A 14,176-nucleotide genomic window follows, 5' to 3' on the forward strand; every position below is an offset into this window, starting at 1 on the left:
ACAGACACATTCTTGTTCTGTACACAGTAAGGACTCAATATCATTGATTGATTCATTGATTAATCAATGGCTCCCTGGTGCCGGATGGGTGGAAGTGGACCCTCTGGACAGTACCAGGTTGAATTGGCCCCCTGTTTGATTGCAGGGTTTGGCTAGAGCTGGCTGGACTTTTGACAGATGGCAAGTCCCCTGCTTCCTAGCGTGCTACTCTCGAGATTGGAATATGCCACACGGTAAACTAATATGTTACTAATATGCTGTATTAGTATCTCGGTTTTGTGGCACTACAAAACCAAGACATACTGTACTCTCCGAAACACTTTGTCACCCTCTGCACACAGTGGATGCTTAATAAATAGTATTGATTGACTGATGAAGGAAACCATATTTCTGAAGGATCCACGGACCAAGATTACTTGTGTTACATTGGCCTTCCTTAGGTTTCAGATGGCCTGGAACATTGAACTGAGTAATGTCTTGGTGTTAGATAATAATAATAATAATTGTAGTATTTGTTAATAATAATAATAATGTCGGTATTTGTTAAGCGCTTACTATGTGCCGAGCACCGTTCTAAGCGCTGGAGTAGACACAGGGGAATCAGGTTGTCCCACTTGGGGCTCACAATCTTAATCCCCATTTTACAGATGAGGTAACTGAGGCACCGAGAAGTTGAGTGACTTGCCCAAAGTCACACAGCTGACAAGTGGCCGAGCGGGGATTCGAACCCATGACCTCTGACTCCAAAGCCCGGGCTCTTTCCGCTGAGCCACGCTGCTTCTTGAGCATTTACTATGTGCTGAGCATTGGATCAAAAACGGAGATAAACAGGTCTCACGTGGGGCACACAGTCTAAGTAGGAGAGAGAGAAGAGGTTGCGAATCCCCATTTTCCAGATGAGGTAACTGAGTCATAGACAAGTGAAGCGACTTTCTCAAGGTCACAAGGCAGACACCTGACGGAGCAGGGATTAGAATTTAGGTCCTCTGGTTCCCAGATCTTTGCTCTTTCCACTAGGCCATGCTGCTTCTCTACAAGGAGATGTGGAATTTATGTCAAAGGCTAAATTCTCATCCAGTGAAGCATTTGTATTGCTAATAGCGATTCCAGATGAGCACATGGTCGAAGTGTGCAAACAATTTGGGGGAGGGATAGGTACAAGGTGAGAGGAAAGAATGACCTCATGGAATCTTTACCAAATGGTATAGATGTACTTATTCTAATTTCCAGAAGACAGTTGTACAGAACAAGTAATTATTCCTAATCGTGAAGGTTAAATGCACAGCTGTTTTAAGAAATGTTCGGTAATTCTTTTGAATTGTCTTGATCGTTTTCGTAACTTTTCCTGAAAGTTAAACTTTCTAATCGCGTGTCATGAATCAAATCCTCAGAAGGGCCCTCCCCATTTAATCGGCCTGTGAAGTTTTTATTAACTTTTATTAGAACTGTATAAGCATGTCTTTCTTGGCCGTGTAGGCTTTTTATGAAATAGTAGCCTTGCTGCCGTTCCATTTGGGCTCTGTTTCCAGTTATCGGGTTTCTAATTTGTTTTGCAGAGAGTCTGGTAGCGTGAACTGGGAGATTGACAAAGTCACTTTGTCTGATGAGGGTAACTATGAATGCCTTGCGATTAGCAGCGCTGGAACTGGACGTGCAGAGACCTTTTTTGATGTATCAGGTCAGTACCGCTTCCTCTGCCTCAGAGACCCTGTGTTGATATTATTTTCCTTTCCTTTTTTTAAAAAAATTTTTTTTTTGGCACTGTCAACCCATATTATTGTGGAAACAGTCTACCAGACAACCACTCAGATCCTTTAGCGATGCATTATCTAACACAGGGCGCTCTCCAATGAAACAATAACAGTTTAACAAAAGAGATTTCCTCGGAGAGTACTGAGATGTAAAATATGATGGCTCTCTTGAAGCTGCCCCGATTTAAGTCTCTAAAAGAAAGTAGGCAGTTGTTTGCATCCACACTGGTCCTTCTGAAACAGGAAGAGAGAGGTGATAAAGATAATGGCTTTGTGTTTACATAGCACTGGTTCTGTTGTGATCAAAAAAACCGAAAACAAATCTCCAGGCACCCAAGTGTTTTAGAATCCACAAACCCCAGGACAGTAGCAGTACAGAGCCCTTGACTCCCTACAAAAGTCGGACAGAGCCTGTGCTACTATGAACCTCAAGGCCACTGGTGACCGGATCAGGATTGTGGCCATTTAGAACTGGAACCTCATTTTCTTAGAACACTGTGTTCCGTTGTCATTATCTTCCGCTTAATATCAGGTCCTGCTAGGTTGTTGGCTCTTTAAGGGCAGGGATCGTGCCGGCGTACTCTCCGAAGCACCTAATACAGTGCTCTGCACAGGGTATGTACTCAATAAATGAAAATGTTTGACAGCATCTCAATGCGCTGTTAAACTGTGGACAGATCTCACCCTCTCCCTTGTTGTATCACTGTTGCTGGGGAAAAGATAATAATCCTTGCATCTATTTTGTTTATACATAAAAGTTTTAGGGCAATTAAGACAAAAAAGCATAACATATACAGGATGTGTTTATAAATCTAGATTTTTTGCGGGGGGGGGGGCGGCTATTAATCTCTTTAGAACTACAATCTTGGAATGTATAAATAAGGGGATATGTTTTATATTCTGTAAGAAGCTGATTTTAATTCTCTAGCCCTGAGAAAAATAGTTTATCCTTTAAAGAATTTGCACTTTAACAAGTTGACATACACCATGGAGTATTCATTTTTTTCAAGTGCCGTAATTATGGAAGCACTGGATGTGTATCAACATTCTTCAACTGCAGAGAAAACAAACACTTGAGATCTTGTTTTTCCCAGCAATATTAATTTTAAGAAGAGACAGGAGTGAAGCGGTTGAAAATAGTTGATTCAGACATCTTGGCAGAAGTAACCGGGGTAGAGAGAACACCCGACTCTGTTTCACACGTATGTCTCCGTAGTGTCTGTCCATCCATGACTAGCTCATGCTGTGTACTTCAGCGGTCAGTACGGTGCTCTGCACGCAGCAAGTGCTCACTCAATATCATTGATTGATGTGTTCATCGCCGGGATATGGCTAGATTTCCCTGGCATGGCTTGAATTTTGCAGGACTGTTAAGTTTCGGCAGGGCAGAGATGATGTCTGTTTATGCTGTGAACATCATTTAGGACAGTGGTTAGGCAGCGAGTGAAACAATAACATTTATTGAGCACCTACTGGGTGAAGAGCACTGTACTCGGGAGTTGGGAGAATATTATCCCAGAACTGGGAGAATAATTGGGATATAGTTGGGAGTTGGTCATGGGTTTGAATTCCGACTCCGCCACTTGTCAGCTGTGTGACTGTGGGCAAGTCACTTCACTTCTCTGTGCCTCAGTTACCTCATCTGTAAAATGGGGATTAATAATGTTAGCATTTGTTAAGCGCTTACGAGGTGCCGAGCACTGTTCTAAGCGTTGGGGGAGATACAGGGTAAACAGGTTGTCCCACATGGGGCTCACACGCTTTTAATCCCTATTTTACAGATGAGGGAACTGAGGCACAGAGAAGTGAAGTGACTCGCCCACAGTCACACAGCTGACAAGTGGCAGAGCCGGGAGTGGAACTCATGACCTCTGACTCTGAAGCCCAGGCTCTTTCCACTGAGCCACGCTGCTTCTCCCCAGTCTTAAGACTGTGAGCCCCACGTGGGACCACCTATTACCCTGTATCTACCCCAGCACTTAGAACAGTGCTCTGCACATAGTAAGCGCTTAACAAATACCAACATTATTATTATTAATATTATAGAATTGGAAGACACCGCTTCTGTCCTCAAGATGCTTCTATTCTGATAGGGAAGACAGGGCGGTGCAAATTATTTACAAACGGTCAGAGTAGGGGGAAGAACTAAGATACCACAGAGAAGAAGAATATGGAAAGATGAAAAAAGGAAGGGAATAAATAAGTAGAGTATATGGGTTGTTATATACATAAGTGCTGAAGGTGGCTGGTGGGGTGATGAGGCCTTCGGTGATGGAAATGAATGAATCCCTGACCTTGCCAGGTTGTCAGACCATTTTGCTGTGGTTCTTGGTCACTGAGCCTCTAGGGCCGTGGAAATGGTCACCCCCAGGCTGGCTCCCAAGATTCCGCTCAGGTCCTGCTGTGTTTCCATTCTAAGCTGAGGCTCAGGTAGCTGCGCATTAGTGGAACAGTCCGGGCTTGGCGGAAGATAGAGGCGCCGCAGAACCCTGTACGGTAATTACGAGACGGGAGAGACTCCCGACCCTGCCCACTCCTCCCTGCCGGAAATACTATTTGGTGGCAGGCTTGGGCATCTCCGACAGTTATCCGGGAAACTCACCCAGACCCACTTTCCACAGGCTCTTGCTGCGGATACGCTGATTGTTATGTTCCTGACATCTGGAGTCAAATCCATGGGGGTTCTGGAGGCCTGGTAGTCCGATCCCCTGGTAGAGGGACATACCTTTGGAGCAAAGAACACGATATATGCTTTGTGATGATGATGGCACATGATCTAGTCGGTCAATCATATTTTCTGAGCGCTTGCTATGTGCAAAGCACTGAACTAAACACTTGGGAGAGTACACTGTAACGATAAACAGACACACTCCATGCCCAACGAGCTAGGTCACCAGATTTTAAGAAAAGATTATCCTCTGTATCCAAACTCCGTGTGTAACTTTTTTAGATCTGGTGGGGAAATGAATGCATTTTCAAGCCACAGTTCCCCCCTTTTTACTTAACCACAGAATCCTCATTCTTCCATTCAGTTTTTGAAGTCAATGAGTATATTCATTTCTCGCAAACAATTCCAAATGTGATTAGATAAAATCCTAATAAACTTCCTAATAAAATATCACCTGAGTTTTTTAATGAGACTTTTCGTTCCTCAAAGAGATGTTACGCTCAAAGGTTTGAGTACCGTTTCTCATAATACCACATCTCATGTTGTTATTTGAGAGGTTGCAAATGCAGAAGTTATTTCAAAATATCATCCAGGCATGGCTGCAGAGATGAAAAGGTGGCCACAGCATGAAAGAATGAAAAACTTCAGAAAACCCAGTTTGAGGTTAAAATACGTGCTCGAGACATAACAAAATAAGACCAAGCCGCCCTCCAGAGTTTCCATATCATCGTCTCCCCAACACCTTCTGCCCTAGTCTTTTGTGACTGGGAGAAATTATAGATGCCCTGTAAGAGACCCCTTTGACAAGAAAGGATCTGAAAGATCCCTGTTGAGAAGCTAAAGAACCATAATGCCTTTCAAGTATTTTATGTACCCAGCTGTAGTCTACCAAAATCCTCATTTTCCCCATTGTGGATGAGTGAGTACAACAGATACCCTAATAATTTTAATTTTGTTTAAGGTTAATTTTGAATAATAGTAATAATTATGTGGCATTTGTTAGGTGTGCATTTTTTTGCCCCAAATTCTGCTAAAAGCTGTGATTGAAACAGACCAGATAAAGTTCCTGTCCTATATGGGGCTCCCAGCTGAAGGGGGAGAGAGAACAGGTATTTAATCTTGCTTTTACAGAGGAGAAGACTGAGGGGCCGAAAAGTTAAGTGGCTTGCCCCACCATCATCTTTAGATACTCCTCTAAGGAGTGCAGATGCCATTCCAGAATGTCATTGACAGGAAACGGTTTTTACTCCATTTCTGGAACACTCTCTGCTGCACAGTGATTTTAGTTGTGGAGACGCTTCCTGAAAAAATGGCTTTAAAAAATGTGTCTTACGTTGCAAATGGCTTTAAAAAATAGTATTTACGCAGTTACTATATGTCAGGCACTGCTCTAAATACTGGGGTAGATACAAACGAATCTGGTTGGACACAGTCCTTGTCCCACATGGGGCTCACAGTCTTAATCCCCAGTTTACAGAGAAGGTAACTGAGGCAAAGAGAAGTGAAGTGACTTGCCCAAAGTCACAGAGCAGACAAGTGGTGGAGCCGGGATTAGAACCCAAGTCTCCCCTTTCCCAGGCCCATGGTCTTTCCACTAGAGCATTAGCCCACACTGCTTCTGATGTCATCTTGAAAGTTTCCTAAAAACTATCTGTTGAAATCACCAGATATCATATAACAGCCATTTAGGGAGAATAATTCGGATTACTTTTTGGTTTCTCCACTGATTCTCAAAGGATCCTCTTTAATGATCTCCCCACTTGATCAAGTTTCCCTCCTACTTTTATGGAATAGCTTGTCTGAAGAGAAGGAAACCATGGTGTTTCAAGGGCTAGATGAGTTTTATTTATTTTTTATTGTATTTGTTAAGCCCTTGCTATGCTCCTGAACTATAGTAAGCACTGAGAGAGATACAAGTTAATCAGGTTGAACAGGGTCCCTTTCCCACACAGGGCTCACATCTTAACCATTTTACAGATGAGGGAACTGAGGCCCAGAGAAGTGAAATGACTTACCCAAGGTCACCAGCAGACAATAATGTTGGTATTTGTTAAGCGCTTACTATGTGCAGAGCACTGTTCTAAGCACTGGGGGAGATACAGGGTAATCAGGTTGTCTCACGTGAGGCTCACAGTTAATCCCCATTTTACAGATGAGGTCACTGAGGCACAGAGAAGTTAACTGACTGGCCCAAAGTCACACAGCTGGCAAGTGGCGGAGCTGGGATTCAAACCCATGAGTTCTGACTCCCAGGCCCGGGCTCTTTCCACTGAGCCACGCTGCTTCTCGATCAGTGGCAGAAGGAGATTAGAACCCAGACCCGTGCTCTATCCTCTAGGCCATGCTGCTTCTTAATTCATTTATCTTTTGTCTTATTTATCGTCTAGATGCTGAGATGTTATGTGACTCTTGAGTCCCTGTTTTCTGCCTCTTGTTTCCCCCCAGAGCCTCCTCCTGTCATCCAGGTGCCTAATAACGTGACGGTATCTCCTGGAGAGAGAGTAGTGTTGACCTGCCTACCCACAAGCACCGTGCGTTATAATATTACTTGGCAGAGAAACGCCTGGGATACCAGGCTGTTGGATCCGGCCCGCGTAAGGACGATGAGCAACCTTTCTCTGGAGATAAACGCTGTGAAGGTCACAGACGCTGGAGAATACAGTTGTACAGCTTCAAACGCGGGCGGAGCGACTTCTGCTTCTGTCTTCCTCACAGTGCAAGGTACCGGGCTGAGAACGGGGTGAACAGCTGCCCGTATTTCTTCCTTCGTTCTCTTCCGTCAGTCAATATCGTGCCTTTTTCTGCTTGCTGTCACCTCTCTTCAAAATGTTTGGTGGGCCAGAGGGAGGGCTCTGAAGTTTTGAGTGGAAGAAGGTTGGCTCTTTCTGTTCCCTCCATTTCGTGCCCTTCAGTCAGCCAAACAGGATGCCGACCTCTATCACGTATCAGAGGAAGCTCTTGAGATGTTACGGAATGTATGGCATCACATTTCATTACAATTCCCTGTGGCGTAGAGCATCAGTGAAGCTTCCTGTGAGCTGCTTTGATATTTTCAGTGCATGCATCTCCTCTGAAGATCAAAAATCAGTGAGTTGGTGAATCGATAATAATAATAATAAATAGTGGTATTTGTGTGGCGCACTGTACTATGCTCTGTGATAGATCCAGGATAATCAGATTGGATATAGTCTCCATCCCACTTGGAGCTCACATCTAAGGGGATCACGACACTAAACGCTGGAGTAGATGCAAATTACTTAGGTTGGACACAGTCCCTGTCGTGCATGGGACTCACAGTCTAAGTAGGAGAGAATAAGATTTAATATCCATTTTACAGATTAGGAATTTGAGGCACAAAGTAGTTAAGTGCCTTGCCCCAGGTCGCACAGCAGGCAAGTGGCAGAGCTGGGATCAGAACCCAGGTCTCCTGATTTACAGCCTGGTGTTTTTTCCACTAGATCACGCTGCTTCTTAAATGATTTGCTGTTTGAAAATTGCACCCCCTGTTCTCATGTTGTCAGTACCCTTCTCCAGTTAAACCTTTGGCATAACTAATATATTTCCATTTTGTATCAACCTTTTATTAAATTTATTTCAACTTGAGAATTTGCCTATTAAGGCACCGTGCAAACTTTTTATTGTATTTGCACAAAGATGAGAATTCCGTGAAGTGCAATTTAATGGCAAATTAGGCCTTAAATTACATTATTATGCTTCCTTAGGTGGTTTTAGACTAAATACCTGAGTGGCTGAAATTTATCATGCCTAAAAAAAATGTGAGAAACAGTGAGGTCCACGTGGACTGTGTCCGACATGATTAGCTCGTATCTACCCCAGTGCTTTGTCCGGTACGACACAGAGCAAACACTTAACAAATACCATTAAAAGAAGTCATTCTATCCGAAGCTATCCAAGATGAGATACAGAATACAGGTTGTGTATTGCATTTTTGTTCAAATGTCAGTAGGTCAGCTAGGAGACTTAAAACAATAAGCAAAGTGTGGTTAAAGTTTCACAGAGAAAATGAAGGGCTTTGTCCCAGTCACAGCCAAATATTTAATTTGCATCAAAAAGTTGGGAATTGCCATTTGGTTCTCAAATTGCTGGCATCTTTCAAAGATTCCTAAGATCATTCATTCAGTCGTATTTATTGAGCGCTTACTGTGTGCAGAACACTGTACTAAGCGCTTAGCACTGTACTAAACGCTTCTTCAAAACAGTTTGGTCCAATCTCACTGGAGAGACCCAACCTTCGTTTGAGTCTGAGAGCCTGCTCTTTGAACAGTGCTCGTGGGTTTCTAAAGTTGAGTGAGAATTGGGATCCTTCACCGTAGCCATAGTATTCTGAGTCGCGTTTTTCCCTTGGTCATATTATTGTCTTCTGGTGGTCCGATCTGTGGGTTAGTGGTTGAAAAAATGGGATCGCTGATGGGATGCTTGATTTCCAAATGGAACAGTTCTTATATGAATGTGTCGTTCAATTTGAGCAGATACTTGAGCTGTTAGAACTACAAGGATGCTGGTGGTGCAGATGTGATCGTTTCAGACTGAGGGAAAACTTTACCCACTATAAAATCCAGTCAAATCTTGAGTTAGATTCCTGGCTCCATGACCGGCCTTCCTAATGACCCCTCCTGCTTTCCTTCTTGTCTCTTTCCTGCGTCAGTTGGTGTCTGAAAAATTAGAGTGAAGGCCTTCTCTTCTCCCTGAGCGAAAAATAAATTGTTGCACTTTCTCTTTTGGGATTGTGCTTTCAGGACATTAGCATGCCTTTTGTTACAGATACCCTAATTATATTAATTCTCTTTTCTAACACTTAATATTATTCATTATTAATAACTCCATTATTTATTGTCGGTTGAGGAACACCAAGGATGTCAGGAGTTTTGGGAGAAAGATGGTGTATGATTTCAAAGTATATTTTGGTAGATTACACTGTTATTAGCCAGTTCCTGAGTTTGCTAGTAATGAGAATCTGTTTTGATGCACCCTTTTGATTGCTTGTCTCTTTGGTTCCAAGCTGGGGGAGAAAAATCTGATGAAGAAATAAATACATGGTATCTTAACCAACAGAAAATATATTCCAGAATTTATGGCTCAGTCTAGTTGAAAATGAGAGGCCGTTGGTAATTTGTGGCCACATGAACATATCATTTCATGGCTGAGTGCTCTGTTGCAAAGCTAGGTATTTGGTGAAGTAATATACTGAGCTGTAGATCATTATTCTATTTCGAGTCTGACTTCTTTAGTCTACATATGGGGCTGCGACTGCAGTTAGTGAATTTCAGAGGCCATGGATCCTAGTAATATAGTATATACTAATAGCATATTTTGAGAACTCAGTCAGTGGTATTGAGCCCTTACTGTGTGCAGAACACTGTACTGAGCACTTGGAAGAATACAATAGAATTTGCTGACAACCCTGCTCAAGTAGAGGGAAGTAATGTCAATTAAAAATATGCTTGAAAGTGCCAGGGGAAAGGGGGGGAGTGAATACCTGAGTGTTTAGGAGAGGTGGGAGGGCTGAATTTGCAGTAGGAGGGTAGTGTATTAATAATATGAATTGATCATCTGGAGGCCTCTGTGGCTTAATAATTAGAAAATTGAAATGACGGAGAAAAATGATATGGGCTTGGCAATTGAAAATAAGGAACGTAAATTGAAATCACAGAAGGATAGGACTGGCAAGATCCTGAAGTGGTCAGACAGGACGTCCCTACTTTGTCCTGGACCTGAAGTAAAGTTATCTCTGGACTATTTTTAAAGACCTCCAGGAAGGACATTTCGCAAACCCTTCCTGTTTCCAGTGTCCAACAGCGTTCACCCCCGGACGTTTTTCTTTCATCCAATACGCATTTAAAAAATTTAATAGTATAATGCAATTCAGTTTTCCAAATTGTGGTTTTAGACTTTTCAGGAATTCGTATGCGAAGTCTTGAGGTTTGAATAATATTCTGGTCATTATGATGATGTAGATTTCTAAATTAGGTATTTTAGGGATTAATTTTCCAAAAAGAGGGAAAGAGAAATAACCTCAAATTCTTTTTTTTCAGTTCTTTCTTTCCTTAATTTTCAGACTTTCAGAACGGCAAGGTTGTAGGCTGTTTAATGAATAGCATTCTTATTGATCACATCTGTATTTGAGCAGCCGAGATTGATTTTCATTTTTAAGTCCTTTCACCAATTTTTCATCCTCCAAAGTAATGGTATTTCAAGTTTTCCTTTTCTTGAGTTGAAATAAGCCAGTTTACTCTTTTCAGTTAATAATAGATGCGGTATCTACTGAATACATTCCTATGTAGTGGGCTCAGATTTTGAACAGAATTCCAAGGATGAAATTAAAATTCACACCTCCCAACTCCAAGTTTGGGGTAAAAACTTTATCTGTTATCCATTTTGGTTGCTCAGAGTTCAAGGTTGAGTCAGCCTAAGAATTGAAATTCTGCATTCAATCTTGGCTACTGTTGGCCTATATATTCCAAAGTTAAAGTAATGTGTGGTGAGAGCCCTTTGAGTTTTTTGTGATGCTGTTTCCAGGTCTTGGATTTTAAGGAAGTTTATCTTGGAAGATGAAAATGTGAGCTCTAGATATGCTTTCTCCTCATAAAACTAGAGAATTCTCCCCCCTCTAGACTCTAAGCTCATTGTGGGCAGGGAGTGTGTCTGTTTATTGTTGTATTGTACTTTCCCAATCACTTACTACAGTGCTCTGCACACAGTAAGTGCTAAATAAATACAGTTGAATGAACGCATGAATGCAAGGTATATATTGGCAAATTTATCGTCTGAGAGCTAAAGTGATAGTTTCATGCACTAAATGACCCTACGTACTCCTCTCGGACTAGACTGGAAAGAATCAGGTTCTTTTATTAACACTGTCCAAACTCTGCCTAGTAAAATAGTTATCATGTTTGTATTGATTTATATTGTCTTTTAGTCAAAGAAGTCAGATGTTTGGTATGGCAGGAATGATTCTTTCCATTGAAGAGCAACAAGAATAGTCAAAGTGTTTAAAAAGAGACGGTATGATGCGAAGATCTAGGAGTTTGGATTATTTAGTCATCACAAAAGGATATGGCAATGCCCACTGAAATTCAAACATAAAGACTATATAGATGATGATAAAGACTAGCCCCTGTTCATCTCTACTATGGACAAAAAATGAAGAAATATATATTTAAAGTGGTGCTTGAGATCATATTTAGTTTAGATATAAAAGAGTGCTTCCCTTAGAGTATGAACTGTTAAACACTCAAAAATGATTCCCAGGGAACTTGGTGTTCAGTCTTAGAGGTCCTTGGACTCTGAAATGTATCAGAAGATTTAAGTTTGTCTCACAGAAGGAAGATGGACTGGATCTTGACTTTGCTTTCTTTTTTTCTTTATTCGAAAAATTTACTAAAGGAGGAATTCCCATCTGTTAGAACTAGAGACCTTCTAGTAAAAGGGGGAGAAATAGGTACAAAATATAGATCTCAAATGGCACTTTATAAGGACACCACCCCTTTCTGAGAGCCATCTAAATTATGAAATTCAGTTGCTTCCAGTGCATATCAGTTAATTCCCCCTCTTTCCCTATTCTCTATTTTGCCTCCCACCTTCAGTTCCTCTCGCCCTCTCCTCCACCTCCCTCTATTTCAACTCAATTGCTTCTCCTTTTAAAAACTCACTTTTCTTGCCGGTGAATACTGGACCCATTGCTGTGGCTTGCCACTTGCTGATCTATTAGGCAGTTACCATCCATGACTATGGCTGTGATAACCCACTGTGACTTCTTGAAAAGTGGTCAGAAAGGAGAAGTTGGAAACAGGGAGAATTCATTGCGGGAGCACAGCAACAGCTGAATAGATGAAACTCCTGTCGTTTGATTTAATTAGTAGCGTAGATTAAATGAAGTCATTGCCTAAGGACTGAACACACCCAAGGCGAAAAGAAAGTAAACCCCTGTGTCATTTTCTTCGAGGAAGAGGAATGGAGGGTTGAAAATTAGGGGAAAACCCTGGGGAGTATGTTTGTTCGTCCTAAATTGTTCTAAGTTTAACAACTGATGCAATTGTGAACTTTGCTTTCCTCTTCCCCCTCCCCTTGACTCCATATTTTAAAGTTATTAATTAGCTAGAGTCTCTTATCTCTCTCTTCAGAACAGGAAACATAGCAAAGTTAATCTTATTTGGGACCTCGAGTCAACGTGCCTTGTGAAAATGAGTAGGTACACATCTGTTAGGGTGGTGCATGGCTACTAATTAGAAATCACAGCAGTCTCAATGATAGTCTTTACATTTCTTTTTGAAGTTAGCCTCTAAGAAAGAAAATACAGATGTTTGGAGGAAGGGTCAGAAGTCTCTAAAGGAGCCATTCCAGAGGTGTCTGTTATTTAACAGAAATGCTGAGAAATTATTCACAAATCCGATAACCCCTATCTTCCAAAAATTTCTTATGTAGTAACTCCTGCTGATGGCGCATGTAGAGCTAGCGAGAAGAGGCAAGATTGTTCCAAGCGAAAAAGAATTGCGGAATGGTTCCCAGAAAATTTGGGTTTTAGACTGCAAGGAAAGTCTATAATTTTTTGTAGTCTGAGTGAGAAGTTATTTCAAAAGTTTTCAGATTTTAAAAGCCTTTGCTTAAATTATACTAATGGGAAGCAAGGGAGAATGAAATAACCTTAATCAACCGAGGAATTTGCTTATGAAATACCTTTACTCACCGGATTCAGAAATGCTCCTTCACTTCTTACATTCTGGTATGTCGTTGTTGTTACTGGAGAAATACGGCCGCTCTGACCTTCGGTTTTCTGGGTGGAAGTTTTATTTAGATTCATTAGGTGAAGGGTGACCTGCTGGCTCCAAATAACTGGTTTAGAACCAAGGGTGGTTTAATTGCTTGAAGATGATAAGCTCCTCAAGGGCAGTAGGGATTATGCTTCTTAGCACCTACTACGGGCCTCTCCACATAGTAGTTGCTCAATAAATACTATTCAATTAATCAGTGAAATTTATTGAACACCTAACTGCTAGGCACTCTACCAAGTGTTTGGTATCGGTTTGGTTTCTCTCAGTAGCAAGACTGAATGTGTAGCTATACATGTTAGTAAAGAAAAATAAGCATATCGGTCATACTTACTGAGTGCTTATCGTTTGCAGAGGTTGTACTAAGTGCTTGGGAGAGTACAATATAACAGAGTCGGTAGACATGTTCCCTGCCCACAACGAAACTTCCCATCTAGAGGGATTTGAATATTCCGTATGCATAGGAATATTGAGGACAGGAATAACCGATGTCCTTTATTTGTAAAATAAATTGGACCAGTCCCTGATTGCTCTGGACTAAGCCTTAAAACGGTAGTCCCCTCTGTTAGCCAGTAGACTCCTTGAGAGCCAGGACCATGTCTACCAACTGCATTATGTTCTCCCGAGTGCTTCATATAGTGCTCTCTCTGCACATAGTTAGCATTCAGATACCATTGACTGATCGATTGGTGGTAGTCATCTATGTATTGAGTTGAATGAGAGAGGGGCTTTTTTAGAACAGAGTCTGTGGGAAGATTGTGATGCCTGGAGGCAGAAGCCAAAATATCAGTCAATGAATTGATATTTATCGATCCTGACTGTGTGCACAGTACTATTCTAAGTGCTTGGGAGGATACAACAGAGCTGGCCGGCACGTTCTCTGCCCACAACTAGCTAACAGTCTGGTAACGGGACAACAGATGATAAAAATGGGGCCAGAGTAAAAAAACAAATGTGGTGGAGTGAAGAAG

At 41.7% G+C, this 14,176-nt stretch overlaps 1 protein-coding gene across 2 annotated transcripts in view; it reads left to right on the plus strand.

Annotated features, from left to right (window-relative positions):
• The window catches only part of HMCN1 (hemicentin 1), a 293,317-nt gene that overhangs the window by 106,675 nt on the left and 172,466 nt on the right, over positions 1-14,176 (plus strand). For both annotated transcript variants that reach the window (XM_029080708.1, XM_029080710.1), the window contains exons 10-11: positions 1,557-1,678; positions 6,865-7,140. In XM_029080708.1, coding sequence (XP_028936541.1) covers positions 1,557-1,678; positions 6,865-7,140 — 398 coding nt within the window. The remainder of the gene's footprint in view (positions 1-1,556; positions 1,679-6,864; positions 7,141-14,176) is intronic.

This window comes from Ornithorhynchus anatinus, chromosome 16 (assembly GCF_004115215.2).
Source record: "Ornithorhynchus anatinus isolate Pmale09 chromosome 16, mOrnAna1.pri.v4, whole genome shotgun sequence".
NCBI lineage: Eukaryota > Metazoa > Chordata > Mammalia > Monotremata > Ornithorhynchidae > Ornithorhynchus > Ornithorhynchus anatinus.